This window comes from Nothobranchius furzeri, chromosome 10 (genome assembly GCF_043380555.1).
Source record: "Nothobranchius furzeri strain GRZ-AD chromosome 10, NfurGRZ-RIMD1, whole genome shotgun sequence".
NCBI lineage: Eukaryota > Metazoa > Chordata > Actinopteri > Cyprinodontiformes > Nothobranchiidae > Nothobranchius > Nothobranchius furzeri.
In genome coordinates, this window is record NC_091750.1 from 44,658,932 (window position 1) to 44,683,162 (window position 24,231).

Sequence of the window (24,231 nt, forward strand, 5' to 3'; positions counted from 1 at the left end):
AACGCCTGTCTGAGAAGAGGGTATAAAGCGTGAAGTGAGGGGTTTTACAGCCTTAAAACATTGTGGCGGTGCGCTGGGACGTGCACGTGTGCGGAGGAGAGGAGTGCACGCTGCGTCTTCAAATACAGGAGGAGACGTGAGTCTCTACAATGTGACAACGAGAGACTGAAATGCTGGTGTGTGTGTGTGAGTGTGTGCAAACAAAACTGTTCACCCATGCTAAAAGTACAACTGTGGAGAACCTGACATTCTGGTGTGTTTTCATGTGTGTGTAACCCCAGCAACAAAGCTGTGCATCTATCAAACGAAAAATGAAGCCGACTTCTTCCCGAATTGACAACTGCAGGTTATTTTTATAACATAAGTCCTGCGATAAATGAGGGACCACTGTAATGTAAAATTTTACAGGTTTCCAGCTGAAGTTAACAGCCATAGAGTTTGTCTGAGCCAAGTCTCACGACTGAACACAAAAGTTAAGTATCCGCCCCACATGTCCAGATACCAATAAGATATAGCCATCTCAAGACACGTGTGCCTTTGTAACAAAGTTAAATTGGTTTCTTTCTATATAATTACACACAATATGTTCTGTAATTTGAGCGGGCAGGCTTTAGCGTAGCTGGTTTTGTGTTGAAAGAGCTCGTCAGGTATGTCAAATATATAAAAGATGTTTATGTATTTATAAACTGTGTTCCTCCTGAGATCTGCCCGGCCTCTAATGCAGTTTGCTTTGTTGCTCGTCAGAAAAAACGAACTTCAAAGACGAACAGTTTCACGGCGATCCTTCAACATTAGTGCAGAAAAGATCCGGTTACACCTTTGCTGCTTCAGCTGTGTCACGTCCAGGCGGGTCAGGGTTAGCTGTACAATATAAATGACACACCTCATGTTAGAAAAACAAAAATGTACTCTGGTGTATTTAAAGGTTTATTAAACAGAAACTCCTTTAAAAATGGTTACACTGAAAATCATGCATAAACAAGTAAAAAAGGTTTGATAGCTTCAAAACTCTTGTGAATAGAATAATAAATGTCATTATATGCAACAAACAGTACATTGCAAGTGTCATGCATGCTAAGATAAATAAAAGGCTAGGTAGTGTGTTTCATCGTGTGTGTGTGTGTGTGTGTGTGTGTGTGTGTGTGTGTGTGTGTGTGTGTGTGTGTGTGTGTGTGTGTGTGTGTGAGAGTGTGTGTGATCACGTCTTTGGCACTTAGATCAGGATGAGCAGACCGGCTTTCCATTCTGGATGTGGTGAAGCTTATTCCTCCATGCATATATTTAAAATACAATAAAAACAAGAAAGGTGGCTAGGAGAAATGCTCTCACCAAAAGCTAACATCTCAACAGTCAACTCAAAAATAGACACAGTGCAAGAAAGAACAAAAACAAGCAGGTAAAACAGACGATATGCTTGTTACAGGAGAAGAAAAGAGCTCTGCCTGCACCTGATTGAGTTTGAAATTAGAATACAATATCTAAAAGCACAGTTGGTGTGATGATTTATTAATGTCAAAGATCACAAGGAATCGTTGTTCTGTAAAGTTGTGGTAAACAAACAATTTAATAATAATAAAAACACTTGTTTGTCAGTGGAGGCCGCTAAAATCCTGCCTTGATTGTTCTTGCATCACATGAAATCCACAAATGCATGAGTGCCCCCCCAAAAAGATGCTATTCCATACCAGGGCAACCAAATAACAAATAGTTTTAAATGCATAATTCTTTTTTCACAATTCTAAATGACTGAAGTACAATTTAAAATGTACAGATTTGTAGTTTTAAAGGATCGTGCCATTCACCTCATCTCATTTAACTCGTTTTGGTTTGAAGAGCTTGATTTCTCTTGAGCACGGTGCTGTAGTGGCTTCATCACCAGGCAGAAACAAAGTAAATCGCTTTTAAAAGCTGAAAACAAACAGATGACTGAAAGGAGAGCGTCAAAACTCCAGAGAATCAGTCAGGGGGTTAGTCGGTGTGTGGTCTACGACAAGGGAACAGTGTTTACCACAGCTGGTAAAAACAAAAGAGTCATTAAATGAGTTAAAGTTTCAAAAAGGAAGTGGATCTTAGGAATGTTTAAAGCCGTCACTAGAAAAACTGAAGAATTTAATGTCCACATGAGGGGTTAGAGGAGGAAGGAGGCCCAGGCATCCACTAGAGGTCGCTGTTTCCAGAAAAGCAGGTTGACCTACAGAAAATGAAGCAACCTTCTGATAGGCAGCAGTTCTCAGAAACCGTCTTACAACTGTGGTAAATAATAATAAACACACTTTAGTCATTTATAGAAAAATCATTCACTGGAGCAGAAAAAGGGACAGAAGTTGAAACCAACTAACGACCGGAGGAATCGGCTGCACTGAGCTGGATCATGTGTTTGTTTTCAGAAGACATCCTTTGTCTGCCGCTTTTTTGAGAGAAGACACATTTAAACAAATCTGCACTTGTTGGTAATACTCGCTTCGATCTTTTTGGCTCATTTCAGACCATGACCTTTATGTCATATTTTAAATGCGGGGTTTTGAGTAACGAATGGGATCAACGGGTGTTTCAAGTGTTAATGCACAGAGAGGACTACGTCTGTGAACATGTGTAACAAATTCAAAAGTTTGTGATTGTTTAGAACTAAATTTAGCTGATTGTTCCTGCAGGTTATGTAAGAAACAAAGTAGATATGAGACTTCTTTCCTAACACGGTTTATGTGGTTAAGTTCGTATAAAAGCAACACTTTTCTAGATATGACCCTGGTTTGCTGCCAATAAATGTGAAAAATGGGCGTAATGTTTTAAAACTCACCTTTTAAACACACCATCATGTCAACGACTGGTGTATCCATCTAACAAGACCCCAAAAAGGAGAAAACCAGCAGCCCACCATCTTCTGTGAGTCTACATTTGTTTCTCATTCATTCTTCAGGGAGTGAATGTCAGAAACTTGTTCTCTGTACCAAGTTTGAATCCAAAAGTCCTCCAGAATTTCTCAGTCATGTAATGTTAAAGCATACTTGAGCAGGTGGTGGACATCTATAGCCAGGTGAGAAGGCTGTCTCTGTCCATGTGTGGCCCAGAGAGAACGGTCTCCATGTCCATCAGGAGGTCTGAATTCAAACCATCGGGGATGCAGGGCATCAGCTCCTCACCTTCAGTTATTGGCAGCACGGGCATCGTCTCCTGCATGGTCACTGACGAAGGCTCGCTGGAGTCACCTAAACGAGTTGGATCCATAGTTTGTTTTAAATCTTTCACAAACAAGAGGAAGTTCCCCTTTTGTACTTTTTAATTCATTCTTTTAAATTGAAAGTTTGAATTCAAGCAGGGAATAAAATTGAAGCTACTGTCCTGGAGGAATATGATGAGGTCCTAAAACTCTAGCTTTTGTCTGATGCAGTCCCATCACAAACTCCTAATTACAACATTTCGTGTGTCCTACCAGTGTCCATATGATCCACGGAGCTCAGCAAGTGATCTGATGTGCGTGGGAGGCTGCTGACGCTCAGACCGCTGTCGGTGCTCTCGTTACGAGAGTGAGCCCTGTGGGAGAAAACAAATAATCAACACTCAAAAGATCTATAGGGAATTTATCCCGTTTACATATCTGAGAGGACGAAGTTTATAAATAACTTTCTGTCTTTCAACAACACTTCTATTAACTTGAAGAGACAAAACACAGACTGAAGAATCACTGATGATTTACTGCAAGCATGACATTAATGACGTCAAGCTCTTCAGGCTCAGCTGTAGAGAAACAAGAGCCAAACCATCATACTACCACCACCATGCTTTACCAGTGCATTCATGCTCTTTGATAAAATTAAAGTGTTTTCTTTATATTAGACAAAACACCTCTCATTGCTTTCATCAACATCCAATAAGGGAAGGCATATGGATGCTAGCTTTCTAACCAAACCAGCAGCCGCTCTACTCAACAGGACCACTCTTAGCCCCGCCACCCTGTGAAGGAATCTCTTTTCAGCCATCTGTGTTCATGCTCTTGTTCTAACGGATTCAGTGTCAGCATACGCTGCTCCGACCCACCTGTCAGTCTCCTGCTCCCTCCTGCCTTCAGTCAGAAACAAAACCATAGATATTTCAACTCTTCCATTTGAGGAAAAGCCTCTCTTCTAACCTGAAGTTGAAAGTTCACCCTTGCCTTGGAATTGGAAGTACAAATTCTCATGTCAGCCACATCATACCTTGATGGCCTTTTATCCCTTTTCTTACAGCCCTATTCAATGCAACTCTAATCCATTCAGGTGGAAGGCCTTTCCATCAGTAACTGTTGAGCTAACATGTCTTTTCGAGGGGTTCCCTCATCTTTGTCTAGGCCTGCTTCATTAGTTTATTTTTAGATAATTCCATTGAAGCATGGGTTTAAGCAATGTCTGACTTTCATTGTTTAAATTTCATAACAATGTTTTTTTGTTGCTACTTTGTCAGATTAATGTTATTTCTGTGACCATTGAGGCTTTCGTTGACTGAAGGGTACCAACAGTGTTGTCCATGTCTACAGTTCATAAACCAAAATCAGACAGAAAACGGACAGACTGATTTTTTTTATGTTAAGCAGTAGAGACCAACATGGCAGCCAAAAGGATGCACAAGGTCAGTTTTGCATAATATTCCTTGCACCATTCAAGCTATAAATGGAGAAAATACGATTAAATACAATTCCTGTTCAGAGAAACTTGGCCAAGATGCCAGAGAATCAGCTATGCTGGCCACGATAAACATACATGTAGGTTTAGACCAGAGACATGTAGGGTCAGACCAGAGACATGTAGGGTCAGTCATAGACATGTAGGGTCAGACCAGAGACATGTAGGTTTAGACCAGAAACATGTAAGGTCAGTCATAGACATGTAGGGTCAGACCAGAGACATGTAGGGTCAGTCATAGACATGTAGGGTCAGACCAGAGACATGTAGGGTCAGTCATAGACATGTAGGGTCAGACCAGAGACATGTAGGGTCAGACCAGAGACATTTAGGGTCAGACCAGAGACATGTAGGGTCAGACCAGAGACGTTTAGGGTCAGACCAGAGACATTTAGGGTCAGACCAGAGACATGTAGGGTCAGACCAGAGACATGTAGGGTCAGTCATAGACATATAGGGTCAGTCAAAGACATGTAGGGTCAGACCAGAGACATGTAGGTTTAGACCAGAGACATGTAGGGTCAGTCAAAGACATGTAGGGTCAGTCATAGACATGTAGGGTCAGACCAGAGACATGTAGGGTCAGTCATAGACATGTAGGGTCAGACCAGAGACATGTAGGGTCAGACCAGAGACATTTAGGGTCAGACCAGAGACATGTAGGGTCAGTCATAGACATATAGGGTCAGACCAGAGACATGTAGGGTCAGACCAGAGACGTTTAGGGTCAGACCAGAGACATTTAGGGTCAGACCAGAGACATGTAGGGTCAGACCAGAGACATGTAGGGTCAGTCATAGACATATAGGGTCAGTCAAAGACATGTAGGGTCAGACCAGAGACATGTAGGTTTAGACCAGAGACATGTAGGGTCAGTCAAAGACATGTAGGGTCAGTCATAGACATGTATGGTCAGACCAGAGACATGTAGGGTCAGTCATAGACATGTAGGGTCAGTCATAGACATGTAGGGTCAGACCAGAGACATGTAGGGTCAGTCATAGACATGTAGGGTCAGACCAGAGACATGTAGGGTCAGACCAGAGACATGTAGGGTCAGTCAGAGACATGTAGGGTCAGTCAAAGACATGTAGGGTCAGTCAAAGACATGTAGGGTCAGACCAGAGACATGTAGGGTCAGAGACATGTAGGGTCAGACCAGAGACATGTAGGGTCATTCATAGACATGTAGGGTCAGACCAGAGACATGTAGGGTCAGACCAGAGACATGTAGGGTCAGAGACATGTAGGGTCAGACCAGAGACATGTAGGGTCAGAGACATGTAGGGTCATTCATAGACATGTAGGGTCAGACCAGAGACATGTAGGGTCAGACCAGAGACATGTAGGGTCAGACCATAGACATGTAGGTTTAGACCAGAGACATGTAGGGTCAGAGACATGTAGGGTCAGTCAGAGACATGTAGGGTCAGACCAGAGACATGTAGGGTCAGACCATAGACATGTAGGTTTAGACCAGAGACATGTAGGGTCAGAGACATGTAGGGTCAGTCAGAGACATGTAGGGTCAGACCAGAGACATTTAGGGTCAGAGACATGTAGGGTCAGAGACATGTAGGGTCAGTCAGAGACATGTAGGGTCAGACCAGAGACATGTAGGGTCAGACCAGAGACATGTAGGGTCAGACCAGAGACATGTAGGGTCAGTCAAAGACATGTAGGGTCAGACCAGAGACATGTAGGGTCAGACCAGAGACATGTAGGGTCAGACCAGAGACATGTAGGGTCAGTCAAAGACATGTAGGGTCAGACCAGAGACATGTAGGGTCAGAACATAGACATGTAGGTTTAGACCAGAGACATGTAGGGTCAGAGACATGTAGGGTCAGTCAGAGACATGTAGGGTCAGACCAGAGACATTTAGGGTCAGAGACATGTAGGGTCAGACCAGAGACATGTAGGGTCAGACCAGAGACATGTAGGGTCAGTCAAAGACATGTAGGGTCAGACCAGAGACATGTAGGGTCAGTCAAAGACATGTAGGGTCAGACCAGAGACATGTAGGGTCAGACCAGAGACATGTAGGGTCAGACCAGAGACATGTAGGGTCAGTCAAAGACATGTAGGGTCAGACCAGAGACATGTAGGGTCAGAGACATGTAGGGTCAGTCAGAGACATGTAGGGTCAGACCAGAGACATGTAGGGTCAGACCAGAGACATGTAGGGTCAGACCAGAGACATGTAGGGTCAGACCAGAGACATGTAGGGTCAGAGACATGTAGGGTCAGACCAGAGACATGTAGGGTCAGACCAGAGACATGTAGGGTCAGACCAGAGACATGTAGGGTCAGTCAGAGACATGTAGGGTCAGACCAGAGACATGTAGGGTCAGACCAGAGACATGTAGGGTCAGACCAGAGACATGTAGGATCAGTCAGAGACATGTAGGGTCAGACCAGAGACATGTAGGGTCAGAGACATGTAGGGTCAGTCAGAGACATGTAGGGTCAGACCAGAGACATGTAGGGTCAGACCAGAGACATTTAGGGTCAGACCAGAGACATGTAGGGTCAGACCAGAGACATTTAGGGTCAGACCAGAGACATGTAGGGTCAGTCCAGAGATATGTCCACTGATCTCAGGCTCGGGGGAGAGAGTTCCAGAGTCTGGGGGCCACAGCAGCAAATGATCTGTCACCTTTGACCTTTAGCCTGGTGCTGCACAACCACTAGGCTTTGATCACTGGACCTCAGGGACCTGCTGGGGGTGTAGGGACTAAGAAGATCACCAATGTAAGATGAAGCTTGTCCATGTAAGGCCCTATAGACCAGAACCAGGATCTTGAAATGAACCCTGAAGTTGACTGGCAGCCAGTGAAGCTGGAGGAGAAGCGGGGTGATGTGGGTGTGTTTGGAGGAAGGGTAGGAAGGGGCGCACCGCTGAGGTTGCAGGGAAAAGGAGTCCATCATGTAGCTCGCCGCTTACGCATCCGATGGAAAGCTGAGTAACTCTATAGCTGTAGTGACTAACACTCACCCGTTGAGAGTAGGTTCTTGGTTCAGGGCTCGGATTCTGGCATCCACCGATGGGACCAGCATTTGTGCGCTCCTGTCGTGGTCCATGCCCCTGGGAATCTGGTTCCTTCCTGCTGCATCCTACCAAAATAAAACCAGCATCTGCACTTATTACCTTATACAGTACTCATAGTTTAGATAAGTTAACTGTAAGAATTTCTGGAAAACTCCCTAAAGTGCCACTTTATTTGACCTCTGACCTGTGGTGTGATCTGAGGAGGAAGGCCTTGCTTGCATCTGAGCCTTTCCTTTTCTTGCCTTTGCTGCATTGCCAAGCCAAGGATGGCTGGGTTCATCTTCTGAGCTGCAACACAAAATATAAAGACATATATATAAAATATACATACTTTATTATAAAATACATACATGTATAAATAGATATACTAGTCTGTCTCTTTAACGTGTGATTTTTTTTGATGAGATGACAGTTCAGCAGTTACAGGAGAACTTTTCAAATAACTTTGCGATCTCTGTTTCTGCTGCCAAAGAGACAGCCTGTGATGGTGGACAATGGAGAGAAAAATAAAAATTTCTCACTGACAAAGAAGACTTGTCAATTCAGGAGACACAAATTTGATATAGTGTGCTACCTAGACGCGGGTCGACCCATGTGGTGTTCTTATTTATGTGATCGATGTAGTACACCTCTCCATCTGCAGTCACAGCCTGCTCCCAGCCTTCAGGCAGTGGACCTGAACAGCAGCGAAAGTACACAGTGAGAAGGCAAATGGTAGATGGAGAGAATGGAGTCAAATCTGGTTCCTGTCCTTGAATGTTCGGCCATTTTGCATAACTTTTATTAGTAAGAGTGAAGGTTTGTGTGTGTGAATGAAATATTAGAAAGAACCAGGGTGCTGGGTAAAAGAGAGATTGAGAAGCTTCTACTTAAAGGGTCCGTTCAACCAAATTACACAACGAAAGAGAATGAATACTTCCTAGTTGGACAGTTCCTCCCATCAGATACTGCGAGAATCTCTGCAGTGTGGTGCTGATGGACAGAGGTGCCACAGCCTGGTTTAGGATCAGTTGACACGGCGCTGGTGTCCAATCCTGTGCCTCGAGGGCCACTGTCCTGCATGTCTGAGACATGTCTCTACTTTTAAATCAAGGTGAGGGCATCGAACATCGATTGGAGCCGGTTCCAACTGTTAGTTTTTCCTGGAATCGTTCAAAGTTTTTTATTTCGATTCCTAGAATGCCGACCGGGAGAGGAATCCGCAGCCGATCTCCGTGAAACATAAACGTGATCTGCAAATTGTGATCAACACTTTTCAGAGCTGATCACAAATGCATCTGCCGAACTTTTACTCCATAATGTAAGCTTTAACTCCTGCAGCGTAGAGGAAACGTGTTAAAAGACGTCAACACGGTGGATTTAATAGAAGCTTTAAAGAACAAACTCTGGACGGTGTGAGGTGAGTTTGTCTCACTGCAGAAATAAAAACACACACGGAGCGTCAGCAGTCGGACGCAGCCACTCACCAACACTCGTGTGTGTGTGTGTGTGTGTGAGCGTCAGAAGGCTGAACAATAACCTGTAGAATAATTAAAGTCATCATGCTAGAGCAGCTTCTCTGTGATGGACCACACCAGCTTCTGCCACAATAAATAATAATAATAATATTAATAATAAAAAATCACACACAAATTTGTGAACATTTTAAGTTCCTTTCTGAACTGTTTCTGTTGAGTTTTAATGTTTAAAATCTGTTAGATCGTTACTGACAGCAGCTACATTTAAGTTTCACTTCCTGTTCTGACTGAATGCTGCAGCAGCATGGAGGTGTAGTTCTCAGTCATCCTGGACATGATCATCCTGAGAGTTGTAGCTGAAAACAGCTGGACGTTTCTGGATACGTTGGAGACATTTAGCCTCTCATCCCAGAGGCTTCTTCCAGACTTTGGTTGTGGTCAGAAACAAACACACTGGTTGTGCTGCAAGTCTTTTTCTTTTTGTCTCCAAAACATGTTTTTGTCTAAATGAAGGTGATGTTATTGTTCATAGAATTAAAATTCATGAAGTTAAGATCGTTTCATCAAGTAGGACCTGTGGTTAGCTAGCTCATGTAAAACATGTCATGTCTTGAAAGAATCGGAATCAGGAATCGATAGGAACTGGAATCGAAACGAGGAATTGGAATCGGAATCGTTCAAAATCAAAAGATGCCCAAACCCTAGTGATGACTAACAGGCTTTTGGAGAACTTGAGGAAGTGCTGAACAGCGCTGAATCAGGTGTGTTGGGAGCAGGAACTAAAACATGAAGGTTAAAGGTCATCAAAGATCAGATCTACCAAGAAATGTGCTCTCAGCCCTGTGGTCTCACCACCTCAGAAACGGTTCCTTCCTGGTTATATTCATGCACTTCTTCCATGGTTTAACTCTGCTGATGCATTTTAGATTAGACACATATACAATACACAATAACTGTGCTAATGTTTTAGGCAGGTGTGAACAAATGCTGCCAACAAAGATGCTTTCAGAAACTCAAGTGTTAATCGTTTATTTCTATCAGTCAACAAAAAGCAGTGAATGAACAAAAGAGAAATCAGAATCAAACCAGTGGTGTGAACCCAGTTCTTCCAGCTACACATGCACACCATTGGTGAAGGAACTGGGCCGGTAGGTTGGTCCAAACATCTGGGAGAACTAACCAAAGATCTTCTGTGGACGTGGGCGTTCTCACATCCACCCGTCTCTTCGTGTGATCCCAGACACGCTCCATGCGCGAATGTTGCAGCATTTGTTCCGCCCCCCCTTGGACGTAATATTGCGGTAAACGTCTGTCTGACCTGACCACTTATAAACGACCAAAGGCTCCCTGATGCCGCTTCAGCGTTGCGGCAAATCGACAGCTTTGTTTTGTAAAAATGGCTTTAGAGATAGGGTGTGTTAGGTAAAACTCTTCTGCATCACCTTTCCCCACTTCAAAACCACAAGAATGCAACACCATCCTGAAGAGGACGTTGTTTTGCTCAAACTACAGTTTCCAGTCCACGGACAAGCCCTTTGACCTCAGCTCTGCCACAGTTAGAGCTGCGTGCATTAACTTTCCCCCTCTAGCAACTTCCTGAAATCCAAAGAATCGACTGGAGGATCCTGGAACGTGATGAATTGGCTGACTACTGGTAATTGGTATCAACTCTTGTTAAAATGTCTTGCACCTGTTATTTTTATCCTAGTCATGATTTGCCTGGTTATAAGTTGTGTAATATCTTGTCTGAAAAGTATGGTTAAAAAAAAAAAAGCTTGGTCATCTGGGAGGGACTCAGAGTAGATCTGCTGCTCCTCCACATGAAGAGGAGACAGTTGAGGTGACTCAGGCATCTGGTTAGGATGCTTCCTGGAAGCCTCCCTGGTGAGGTTTTCCAGTCACACTCAACTGGGAGGAGACCTAAAGGAAATCCCAGGAAACGCTGGAGAGACTGTCTCACAGCTGGCCAGGGAACGCCTTGGGATTCCCCTGGAGGAGCTGGCCCAGGTGTCTGGGGAGAGGGAAGTCTGGGTCTCTCTGCTTAGGTTGCTGCCTCTATGACCCGACACCATACAAGTGGAGAAAAATAGATGGATGATTAACTTTATTAATAATGAGAGGTCCAATTTCAAACTGCCAGTGTGCATTTTGGTACACAACACTAATTATTTTTATTGAAACAATTAAAGAGTTTTATTTATCCCAATTGTGAAATGAGAATTTTTTTTTTTACAGTTTTGAGTGGGTGCAGTTAATAGGGATGTCCCGATACAACTTATTCACTTCCGATACGACACCGATATCGCAGCCTTCAGAACTGACTGATACCGATATCGCAGCCTTCAGTACTGACCAACACCGATATCGCAGCCTTCAGTAGTGACCAACACCGATATCGCAGCCTTCAGTATTGACCGACACGATGTTGCAGCCTTCAGTACTGACCGACACGATGTTGCAGCCTTCAGTACTGACCAACACCGATATCGCAGCCTTCAGTACTGACCGACACGATGTTGCAGCCTTCAGTACTGACCGACACGATGTTGCAGCCTTCAGTACTGACCAACACCGATATCGCAGCCTTCAGTACTGACCAACACCGATATCGCAGCCTTCAGTACTGACCAACACCGATATCGCAGCCTTCAGTACTGACCGACACCGATATCGCAGCCTTCAGTACTGACCAACACCGATATCGCAGCCTTCAGTATTGACCAACACCGATATCGCAGCCTTCAGTACTGACCAACACCGATATTGCAGCCTTCAGTATTGACCGACACGATGTTGCAGCCTTCAGTACTGACCAACACCGATATCGCAGCCTTCAGTATTGACCGACACGATGTTGCAGCCTTCAGTACTGACCAACACCGATATCGCAGCCTTCAGTACTGACCGACACCGATATCGCAGCCTTCAGTACTGACTGACACCGATATCGCAGCCTTCAGTACTGACCGACACCGATATCGCAGCCTTCAGTACTGACCAACACCGATATCGCAGCCTTCAGTACTGACCAACACCGATATCGCAGCCTTCAGTACTGACCAACACCGATGTCGCAGCCTTCAGTACTGACCGACACCGATATCGCAGCCTTCAGTACTGACCGACACCGATATCGCAGCCTTCAGTACTGACCGACACCGATGTCGCAGCCTTCAGTACTGACCGACACCGATGTTGCAGCCTTCAGTACTGACCAACACCGATATCGCAGCCTTCAGTACTGACCGACACCGATGTCGCAGCCTTCAGTACTGACCGACACCGATATCGCAGCTTTCAGTACTGACCGACAACGATATCGCAGCCTTCAGTACTGACAGACACCGATATCGCAGCCTTCAGTACTGACAGACACCGATATCGCAGCCTTCAGTACTGACAGACACCGATGTTGCAGCCTTCAGTACTGACCGACACCGATGTCGCAGCCTTCAGTACTGACCGACACCGATGTCGCAGCCTTCAGTACTGACCAACACCGATATCGCAGCCTTCAGTACTGACCGACACGATGTTGCAGCCTTCAGTACTGACCAACACCGATATCGCAGCCTTCAGTATTGACCGACACGATGTTGCAGCCTTCAGTACTGACCAACACCGATATCGCAGCCTTCAGTACTGACCGACACCGATATCGCAGCCTTCAGTACTGACTGACACCGATATCGCAGCCTTCAGTACTGACCGACACCGATGTCGCAGCCTTCAGTACTGACCAACACCGATATCGCAGCCTTCAGTACTGACAGACACCGATGTCGCAGCCTTCAGTACTGACCGACACCGATATTGCAGCTTTCAGTACTGACCGACAACGATATCGCAGCCTTCAGTACTGACCGACACCGATATCGCAGCCTTCAGTACTGACCGACACAGATATCGCAGCCTTCAGTACTGACCGACACAGATATCGCAGCCTTCAGTACTGACCGACACAGATATCGCAGCCTTCAGTACTGAAAGACACAGATATTGCAGCCTTCAGTACCGACCGATACCGATATCAATCCGATACGATATCAGCACAAATCAAACACTTTTCCCGGTCTCATAGTGTGGGGTGTTTAAAAGGCTTGATCAAGTGATATTACTCAAACAGAAAACGAAAGCCAGCAACAGTAATTATAAATAACTGACCAATTTTTTACTAACCTTCAGTAGCATAAATGTGAACATCTGAGGTCGGGGACATAAGGAGAAAAACACAATATTGTTCACTGACCAACCGCTACAAGTAGAGTGTCTAAAGTTTCAATTTCAAACACAGAGAAAATCCTCATGCAATGTTTTGTGATCCTGCTTCTAATGCAGGATGAGGTATTCAACTTCCCCGGTTCTGTTCCACCACGGGAAACTGGTGCATGACAAGTGTTGCACTGAGCCAAACTGTCTTTTTCAGACTTTAACGAAAAGTGCAGCCACATGGCCGACATGGTTCCTTGCTTTGCTAACACACACTGTTCTGATCACGTGGACTCTGCATGCTGGATCTGGGCGCTGGTGGACAGAAGAGCTGGAATGGACTTTAAAGCTGAACGGACTGCTAATGCAGCCCGATAAGTATTTTTTGGGCTGATTTCCGATATCAATATCGGAACGGGACATCCCTAGTAGTTAACATTTCCTTCACAGAAGTTGAGCATTTTTGCATCAGAAGAAAATTATATTTATTTTAGTCGACTAAATTGTGAGTAAAATTAAAAAGAACTTTATTCAAGACTAAAACTAAATGAAGTTCTTGAGCACAAGGTATGTTTTCTTGGAAATATATAAATAATAGTATTTTTCTTTAAATATTTTTAGACGTTTTTCTTGATTTTTCAGCTCTTATCTCACCACTCTTCCTACGGGGAAGCCCTAAAGCAAAATCACAGTAATGGCTGAAACTATTTTTTCAAACCCTTTGCCATTTTTCTTCAAAAGGGTGTTGGTTCAAATCTGGCTTTAAACGTGTGAACTTATTCTCTTTAAACAATAATTATGTGCTGCATCATAATTCACTGTAATGCAAGTCTAGCAGGTTCTCTTTCGTAATTTGCATGAACCGACCCTTTAAAAGACTGTTATCTAAATATTCAGACAATTAGAAAAACACCTAACTTAGTTCAGCATCTCCATAAGGCATTAGGGTGATGGCTATAGACTAATTATTACTTATTTCCCACCAACGTCCCAAGAGGTATAAACGAAGAGACTGGAAGGAAACCCAAAGACATCCCGCGCCGCAAAGAAGGAAATCTCTGATTTGTGCCTAGCATGAAACAGGATGGTGAGGCGGGGCAGAAATGAGAGCAGATTGGTGCGATACCTGTCTCTGGATGGATGTGTTGTGCTTGCGTGGTGGGAGCTGGGTTGCTGAAGGAGTGGGTGTGGATTGGGGCGCAGGAGATGGGGTGCTGGGCTGCAGTGGACTGAAGCTGTGAAAGCCGGGGGTCCAGCCATGTGGTTGTCTTTTCCAGGTGACTGCAAACACACAACATGTCTAAACGCATCTGCATCTGTTAAACCACTGGAACCTGAAAGGTAAGGAGAGGTCTGCCTCAGACCTGCTTTACCTGCACTACCAGATGAGTCTACACTCATACAGACAAACAAGGCTGCTGTAAACCTTTGGCAGGAAATGTGCTCGCATGAAACCAAACTGCTAGAAGAACTAGTTGAGCCATTTCCTGTTTGAATGCGATGGATGAGTTTTAATCGTGGTGATAACTGCACTTACTGAGAACAAGTTATTAGAGGAAGACATAAATCTGCTGCTTTTACTTAAAAACAAAACACGTTTTAGGATGAATGGTCACCTGACAAACTAAAATTAAACATTCTATTGGTTATTTATTAAAGACCAAGTTCACTTGTTTTTCCAGTACAACTGTAGTGGTCTCTACTATAATCTAATGGCCTGTGAGTCGATCTCTGTGGGGAAAAAGCTCTGGCGCTCCTGTTTCAGGAACTAGAAGTTATAGAGTAAGTCACCATGGGTGAGACTCGTTTCACCCACACTTCCTGTTGGAAAAATGCGCCTAAATGGGGCGTCGCTTGGCAGACCGAGAGAGCTGCATTGAGGCAGGGACTGACAGCACCCCCCCCCCCCCCCCACATGCTCTCTGAGCTTCTCGGTTGGAAAAACGAGTCGTCGACAAGCGTGCACACACTCACGTGTACACACAAATACATACACACAGCAGACTCACTGCTCAGGAGAACGAGTAAACACAGAAACTGCAGCATGCTGGAGGATTTAAGGAGGCAAGCGGCTGAGCCATAACGTGTCATATCAGCAGGTGAGTGGCTGTGCCAGCTGGAGACTCAGCTGGAGTCCAGAGCAGTGTAGCCACATAGGACCGTACAGACAACGCCACCCTGCACCTGTAGCCATCAGCCACAGCTGCTTCTAAATCCACGTGGAGCAGAGTTTTAACCTGAAGATGGAGATATAATAACGCTCTTGGGCTGAAATATAAAACTGATTGGTAGAGTGAAAGAAAGAAAACGATCTTTCATATAGTGCCTCTCAAGATAAAAATCACGAGGCGCTTCACATAAACAAAAAACAAAAACAAAAAAAAGACTAAAGTAAAAATAAAAAAAAAGATAAAATAGATAAAAAAATTGTTCAAAATGAGAAAAACTTTTTTTCCCCTGTGATTAAAAATAAATAAATAATGTAAGGAAAAGTAGAGAGAAAATGAACAGGAAAGAGGGAAATCAGTGGATCGCGGGAAAGGCGGAATAAGTGGAAAGACCAGAATAAGGAGAGGATGGAGATGAAGGTCACGCCAAAGCCTGAACAGGTGAGTTTCAGCTGCTTTTTAAAGGAGACCACTGAGTCCACTGATCTCAGGCTCAGGGGGAGAGAGGTCCAGAGTCTGGGGTCCACAGCAGCAAATGATCTGTCACCTTTGGTCCACCCTGGGACCGGAAGATCTGGGTTCTAAATCCCAATCGGGTCATACCAATGGGACCCAATGCTTCCCTGCTTGACACTCAGCTTTAAGGGGTTGGATTGGGGGGGTTAAACCACCAAATAGTTCCTGAGTGCGGTCACAACATGTTAAACTCAGCGTGACCGACCATAAAAAAAATAAAACAAGTAATAAAACTGCTTTTCTGTGAACTTGTTCCTTAAACCAAAACGTTTTCATGGTAAGATTTTTCTAAAGGAAAAACTCTTTAAGGAAACCTGCAGAGTAACAGATGCTTACTTGATGAAATACCGTTGGCCAGTAAGCGTTTTGGCCAGTTCCCAACCGTCGGGGAGTGGCACGTCATCGGGTATGATCGGAGTGGCAGCTACATCTGCATCTGCTTGTGCTGTGAGGGAGTTGACGGGGAGGGAGGCAGGGGAGGAATGAGCGCGGACGTGATGAGGAGCGAGGGAGCCACACACACCTCCGTCTGAACTGGCCTGACGGGAAAAGAAGCAGGGTTAGCGACTCTGCAGTGAGGTAACACGCTGCAATAGGAAACACAAACCAGCAGTGCAGAAAGACAGATGGGTCAGATAGACACAAACGTTAGGAGAGGTGAAAAGGCCACAGATCAGAGGAGCTGGAACTGAAGCAGTTCCTTCACATGAATGACAAAGTCGTGTTTTAAAACATGTTTATCACTTAATACCAAACTAGTGACCTTATCTAAACCAAAACGATCTACTTAAAGGTGTCCCGGGAATCTAAACCAGTTCCCAGTAGTAAAACAGGAGTTCCAGGACCCCCTGAGTAACTTTAACCCTGAGCTCAAGAACAGAACCTGAAAGCGTGATTCTTTAAACATCGTTGGAACATCCACTCTGTGTTGTTTATCAAATTCCATCATTTGGTTCTTTTTGGCACAAGATTTATTTTTACCTTTTTGGCTGACAACTTTCGGCTAAACACAGTTAGAAGTAACGTTACGCACCCAACACCGGCGCTGCTCCGGGGGAGGCTACGGAGTTAGCCCAAACTTGTCAGCAAAAAAAAGGAAAACAAATCTTTATTTCACTGTGTGCAAAAAAGAACCAAATGATGGAGTACGATTCTTTTCTCTGCTCCTTCTTCTCACCAAATCTGATGAGTTTCCACAGTTTTTCCTTGTAAACAACCTGAAGACAAAGTACAGAAGCAGCTCAGGAAGGCAACATAGTCTGATGTTTTTTAGCGTTGACTGTGTCACACACACACACACACACACACACACACACACACACACACACACACACACACACACACACACACAAACACACACACACATGCAAGCACAAACACACACATATGAACAAACACACACAAACACATGCAAGCACAAACACACACACACACAAACAAACACACACACACACACATGCAAGCACAAACACACACGCATGCACGCACGCACACACGAACAAACACACACACATGCACGAACAAACACACACGCATGCACGCACGCACACACACACACACACACATGCAAGCACAAACACACACATGCAAGCACAAACACACACACATGAACAAACACACACACATGCAGGCACAAACACACACACACACACACATGCAAGCACAAACACATGCAAGCACAAACACACACATGCAAGCACAAACACACACACACGAACAAACACACACACATGCAAGCACAAACACACACACACACACTCACACACACATGCAAGCACAAACACACACAAACAAACACACACACATGCATGCACAAACACACACGCACACACACACACACACACACATGCAAGCACAAAAACATGCAAGCACAAACACACACATGCGCACACACACACGTGTCTTCTTGCACAGTTTCAGCACGAAGAGTTAAATCCAACTCCTCCATCTTTTAAAAAGTCAGATGTTAGAAAGTTAAACAAAGACGAAAGGTGTCACTTCAGGCGTGGAAATGATGCTTAGCAGTTTAAAGTCTTAACAGAAAAACTTTTTTCTCCGACTCTTCAGACTGCAGACTACTTTTGTTAGATTCCCTCCTAGGAACAACAATCAGACTGTGGCAAATGAGTACCTTTGTGCCTGTGTAGGAGCCGCTTACTTCGTAGTACGAGAAAACAAATGTATTATACAGCCATCAACACCGTTTTCAGTTAGGGAGTTTTTTTACACTCCCATGACATCCTTGCATGTTACACTAGTCCTACAGCAGCCAATGGATGAAGACATAATGCTCACTAGGCATGTGTGAACTGCTAGTCTTCTATTCATCGGTTACTTCTGAGCAAACAGCAACTAACAGACAGTTAAATACGTTTTTCTTGCCTTTATTAAAGTCCATCAGCGGTGACCACACCTGAGTTTACGGAGTTAATAAAGTCAGGCTCATCTGTGGGCAGCACACTGTTGATCTGCAATAGGGGCTCTTTGATACGAACAATATAAGCAGCTATTACGGTAACTCATAAAGGAACAACACTGTGTGCCAGAAAAAAACGTTAAAACTTTGTTCTCGACAAGAACTAATTTAAGATTTCTGTGAAAAATGATTTTACTTTAGAGGCAATAAGAGTTACGAGGTAATACTGAATAATAAGATTAGCAACAGTAATAACAGGTAAAAAGGTGCGCCTGTTTTTCTTCAGGTTGGACCAACACAGTAAAAGTCAAAAGTGTTGCATCCTCGTGTTGTGTCTTTTCACTTTTCTATACTTGCTGGGTAAAAACCTGTTTTCTGCACCGACTTTAAGGATAACTGCATTTGCCTCGTTGTGAACCATGGGCCTAACTCGGGTCTACAACCTGTGACTCTGGGGCCAGATGTGGTCCCTTTGTGCTCTTTTTATCTGTGTGCAAATCCCACAATGCTTTAGATGGACTCTAGCCTGGCTGCACAGTGGTTAGAGCTGCTGCCTTGTAGCGAGAAGGTCCTGGGTTCGCTTCCTGGCCTGGGATCTTTCTGCATGGTTTGCACGTTCTCCCTGTGCATGCGTGGGTTCTCTCCGGGTACTCTGGCTTCCTCCCACAGTCCAAAAACATGACTGTTAGGTTGATTGGTCGGTCTAAATTGTCCTTAGGTGTGTGTGTGTGCTTGATTGTTTGTCCTGTGTGTCTTTGTGTTGCCCTGCGATGGACTGGCTCTCTGTCCAGGGTGTACCCTGCCTGATTGCCCATTGATCGCTGGAGATAGGCACCAGACCCCCCCCCCCCCCCCCCCCCCCCCCCCCGACCCTAAGTGGACAAAGCGGGTTCAGAAACTGGATGGATGGATTCTAGCCTGGCTCGCCTTCCTATGCTTCCTATGCGTGTGAATGTATAGTCTGGCCATGACCGGCTGACAACTCAGTCGTGGAGCGGGATCTACTGCTGAAAAATAAGCAAACACATCCAAATAAAGGACTTAAGCACCTCCATCTGTTCGTTGCAGAGAAATGCCCAAATCTAAATCGTCAAATGTTGATGCCAAAGTTGTTTCAAACGAGCGTCATTCCTGAGCTGACACCATTCATTGCAACTCTGGAGCTAATGGTGCATTCAATTTGTCCTCAGAACTTGGGAATCCCGAACTCTGAGTTGGAAAAACCAACTAAAACTGTGGTCGAGTCATACCAGAGCCTTTAAAAAAATGGGACCCAATGCCTCCATGCTTGACACTCAGCATTAAAGGGCTGGATTGGGGGGTTAAACACCAAATGGTTCCCGAGCGCGGCCGTGTCTGCAGCTCATCGCTCCCCCAGGGGATGGGTCAAATGCGGAGAAAAAGTTGCGTAACAACTAGTGGGATTTTACCATTAACCCTCCCACTGTCCTAATGGGTGTGACCCCGCGAGGAAAGTTGACCACTGAGCAAGGTTGATGGTTTATCCCTTGGGTCCATGTGGCAGGAGTGAGCACCACCTCACCCCTGCCACATGGACCTCAAGGGATAAACCAGCAATCCTGCTCAATGGTCAACTTTCCTCGTGGGGTCACCCATGAAGACAGTGGGTGGGGGTGGGTGGGGGGGTTAAAACATCCTTTAAAGTTGGACCTCCCAGTCGGAAAGTCGGAACATTTTAGAACCCCAACATCACCATCCTATACGGCAGGCAGCTCTCCATGTCATCACGAGCATGTTTTGGTTGAAATGTGTTTATTTTACAAGACACACTTATAAGTGTGCATCTAAAATCAATGTTACATGAAGCGCTTCCAACTCTAAGCAGCAGATGAGCTGCAAATGTGTTTGGTAGTCATCTGTTTTTGTAGAGCTGACAAAACAACTGCCTTCAAGGGCATCGTCGTATTGGAATCCTGACTTCTCCAACAAAGGTAACCAGAATGACATCAACAAGAGTATGACATCATTCCCGGTTCCCAGTTCGGAGTTCCAAGGTAGTGATAACATTCATGAACTAATCAAATTGTTTGAACTGTCCACACAAACACAGCTCAGTGACCTAGTGATAGAGTGTCTACCCTGAGACTGGGAGATCAGGGTTAGATTCCTGGTCGGGTCATACCAAAGACTTTGAAAAAATGGGACCCAATGCCTCCCTGCTTGACACTCAGGGGTTGGATTGGGGGGTTAAGCCACCAAATAGTTCCCGAGCGCGGCCGTGTCTGTAGCTCACCGCTCCCCCAGGGGATGGGTCAAATGCAGAGAACAAATTTCACAAACACATCAGTGTGTGTGACAACTAATGGGACTTTAAATTTAAGATCGGTGGGACACGTTGCGCCGCCGTCCCCGGAGATTGCTCCACTTTGTTCAAAAAGGCCAGTCTTTCGAACGGCTCTTAGAGGTAAACGGTTCTCTTCTGAACGGCTCCTGTCAAAGAGTCATGTCACTATTCCGGGGTAAATTGAAAGCACCATCAGCCCGTCCAACATCTCTCTACAAACTGAGCGCTGTGATTGGCCCAACCTAACATTGTTTGGTCCAATGGTAGACCTACTGAGGCTACAATGGGGCGTGGCTAGACCGACCTGCTACTGCTATGGTGTGTCTACATTTCTAGGCTAGATGTTTTACATGCATGATTAAAATCTCCCCCAGCAACACAGATGGTGTCATTGCAACCCTGGGTCACCTTTTAAATCCAGAGTCTGGACAGTTTTTCCCTCAAAACCACCAAATAAAATGCTACATTTTGAAATATTATCAGACAAAAGTAGAAATATGCTCACTTTTGCACAAAACTAATAATTACTTAGATACATTCTAGATGATAGGGTTTCACTCATTGAACTATACAAAATAGGCATTTTCTATTAATGCAAGCCATGATTTTCAGGCTGCTTCTTTGGTAGAACTTCCTTCTGTCCTTCAAAATAAGAGTCTCATACATATGAAACTCAAAATATCTAAATACCAGTTTGAGATTTATCAGGGGAAAATAAATAAATAAATGATGACTGTTTTGAAGTAGAAGCATGTCCTAGACTCTAGTGAAACATTGAATAAATGTATATGCGACTCACTTCAAAGGCCTAAATTTCACTCAACTTTTTTCTCCGTGACTCTCGGAACCTTCATGCAGTTAGAAGGTGTTTTTATTCAGAAGGAGAATTCTAAATGACAGAAGAGGTTGCAGATAACCCCCACAGACATGCTGGTACTGGCTTCTTTCCATGTGCATGGTTCTGCGTGACCAGTTTAACCAGTACCTGTCTGGAGTGTCCCCGGGGCTCCGGAGGCTTGAAGAAGGAGTCCGGCAGCTTCCTCATCCTCATGGGCAGGGACTGGGGCTGCCTGGACGCCTTGCCGGGGTCCATCACGGCGCTGAACAGGGCCTCCAGCTCCGTCTTCGAGTCCCCGCGGACGTGCACGACCTGCTGCCCCGCTGGAGGCGCGCCGCCACGGTGCGCGTCCATGTCAACAGTTTTTTTTTTTTACTTGTTCTGGTGTCGAAACTCAAGAGAAAATCTGTGGAAAAGTTCGTTTCGTGTGAGTAAAGTGAACAGCGGAGATCTGAGGAGGAGACGCGTCTGCATGCGGCGCTGGGATCAGATTTGTTTACACTTACTGCCTCAACACCCCCTCCCTCCCCAGCCCGACAGAACCCCCACCCAGCAGAACTTTAGCGTCTCCTGTCCGGAGGAAGCTCGGACCTCTCAGCTGGAATAAGATCACCGAGAATCAGCTAAACTAGTCGAAACCAAGAGGTCAAAAACACGGACCGAGTCAATCTCAGCAGAGCACAACATGCCTCCCACATACCTTCACGCAGCCACCGCGTCTCCCCCCACCCCCCTCCCGCAGGCTGGAAAACACGAAACTTTTACCCAAAGATCCTCCAGAACCGGGGCAGCACGCGCTGGTTGGAGAAGAGCCGCTTCACCGAGACTTGTAAACTTTTCCCATCCAGCGCTCGGTCGGTCCAGATTCATGTGATAGTGTCGGAGGGGCGGGGTTGCGGGGTTTAAAGCTGCCGCAGTCGCAGAGCAAGTACTCGCAGCAGGCAGCTAAATCATCTCCGGGAACTTTTGGGAGTTTGAATAAAGCAGCAAACGAAACAAGATGCACTGAAAACACCAAAAAAAGTCTGATCTACTTTATCGTTGTTTTGTGTTTTTATCTGTTCCTACTGGAGCAGAGGCCCAGATGATCCCAGCCACGGCCTGCGGTCCAGTGTAGGGGATGGGGGGGTGGGGGCCGAAAACATCCGCCCCGTGATGAGGCTGACCCTGCCGGTGTGTGCTGCCCCCTGCTGGCAGGCACGCAGCAGTGACCCGACAGGCTGCAGGGCACAAGAGGGAAAATGTATTTAAAAAAATACAACTACTTGTTTTTAGTGTAGTACTGTTCATACATACTTTTTATGGTAATTTCTATGTGATTAATTATTATTTTATAACTTTATTTCTTTGACTTGCAGCTCCTGATATCTGATTGATGAATACAGTCCAGACTGACAAAAACCAATAAAATATATATATATATAAATCTACTTTAGGTTTTTACTAACTTTAAAGAGCAAGTCACCCCCTTCCAGACTCTAACTCCACTCCCACTTCATGTTTGAAAAATGCAACAAATGCTGTTGCCAGGCAGACCGAGAGGGCGGAGCCGCTAACAAATACACACACACACAGGCTCACGACAGCATTGTGACATCATAATGTACCAGTTTACATCATAGCATACCTCTTAGCCAATAGCGGTGGCAGATTTAGATTCAAATACAGTGCAGAGTTTTTACCTGACAACGGCACAACAATGACAGTTTTAGGCAGAATATTTAAATTTTAACTAAGATGCACTGAAGTGCCAAATTATTGATGACACGTGTCTGCAGCACGATTAGACACTCGTTTATTTAGTTTATCAGCAAAAAAAGTAGATTTGGGGGTGACTTGCTCTTTAAAATCTATTCCTGACTCTGTGACCTTGTGCAGGTCTACTGACCTTTTCCTGGAACAATCATGTCTACACGTCACTTATCAAAGTGGATGAAAAAATATTACTGAGTCCACATCTTAATGTAACCCCAGTTCGCTATTTTTAAGGGGTGTAGAAGACATTGAAATAATAAATATAGTCAATAAATTTGAAAACAAAAGTTCAACTGATTGCTGTAATTTGGATATGAAGTTAGTAAAGGAAATTATCAGTCACATTGTCAAACCCCTTACATATATCTGCAATCTGTCATTCTGTACTGGTGTTTTTCCAAGTCAAATGAAAACAGCAAAAGTAATCCCTATTTATAAAAATGGAAGTAAACACTTATTCATAAATTATGGACCTATTTCGCTTCTCTCACAATTTTCTAAAATTTTAGAAAAATTGTTTGTCGCTAGACTTGATGATTTTGTAAAAAAAATTCAACTTGTTGAATGAACAGTTTGGTTTCCGATCAAAGAGATCCACTCTGATGGCAGTAATGGCCTTAATTGAAGATATTACAACTGCAGTGGAAGAAAATAAATATACCTTGGGTGTCTTCATTGACCTAAGTAAGGCCTTTGACGTTATAGATCATACACTTCTTCTTCAAAAGCTACAAAGATATGGTATTCGTGGCACAGCTTATGCTTGGTTGGCAAGTAAAAGAGACCAGTATGTGCATATCAATAATGTTGATTCAAGAAAGGAGTTCATTACCCACGGAGTCCCACAAGGGTCTATTTTG

General features: G+C 44.6%; 1 protein-coding gene across 3 annotated transcripts; it reads right to left on the bottom strand.

Moving 5' to 3' along the window:
• Positions 1-914: 914 nt before the first annotated feature.
• On the bottom strand, positions 915-22,751 carry LOC107386361 (transcriptional coactivator YAP1). 3 transcript variants are annotated; one of them, XR_008559028.2, is made up of 10 exons: positions 22,382-22,751; positions 21,764-22,022; positions 16,394-16,596; positions 14,500-14,654; positions 8,282-8,383; positions 7,892-7,995; positions 7,654-7,772; positions 3,431-3,531; positions 2,798-3,206; positions 915-2,191 (listed from the first exon to the last, which is right to left on the bottom strand). XR_008559028.2 is itself a non-coding variant. In XM_015960698.3 (9 exons), the coding sequence occupies exons 2-9, from the start codon at positions 21,968-21,970 to the stop codon at positions 3,025-3,027; spliced, it is 1,173 nt and encodes a 390-aa protein (XP_015816184.1). In that variant the 5' UTR covers positions 21,971-22,022; positions 22,382-22,751; the 3' UTR covers positions 915-3,024. The 3 variants fall into 3 exon arrangements, 2 of the variants coding, with proteins under 2 accessions (XP_015816184.1, XP_015816186.1); XM_015960698.3 differs by having other exon boundaries at positions 915-3,206; XM_015960700.3 differs by lacking the exon at positions 8,282-8,383 and having other exon boundaries at positions 915-3,206; positions 22,382-22,749.
• Between the last annotated feature and the right edge of the window lie 1,480 nt (positions 22,752-24,231).

What these genes read in the sequence shown, in the direction of transcription:
- LOC107386361 (XM_015960698.3), bottom strand. Translation starts at nt 21,970, where the DNA reads ATGGACGCGCACCGTGGCGGCGCGCCTCCAGCGGGGCAGCAGGTCGTG. An exon ending in ACACATCCATCCAGAGACAG is followed by an intron (nt 8,384 to 14,499) that starts GTATCGCACCAA and finishes GCTGCTGTTCAG; the next exon opens with GTCCACTGCCTGAAGGCTGG. An exon ending in ATGGGTCGACCCGCGTCTAG is followed by an intron (nt 7,996 to 8,281) that starts GTAGCACACTAT and finishes TTTGTGTTGCAG; the next exon opens with CTCAGAAGATGAACCCAGCC.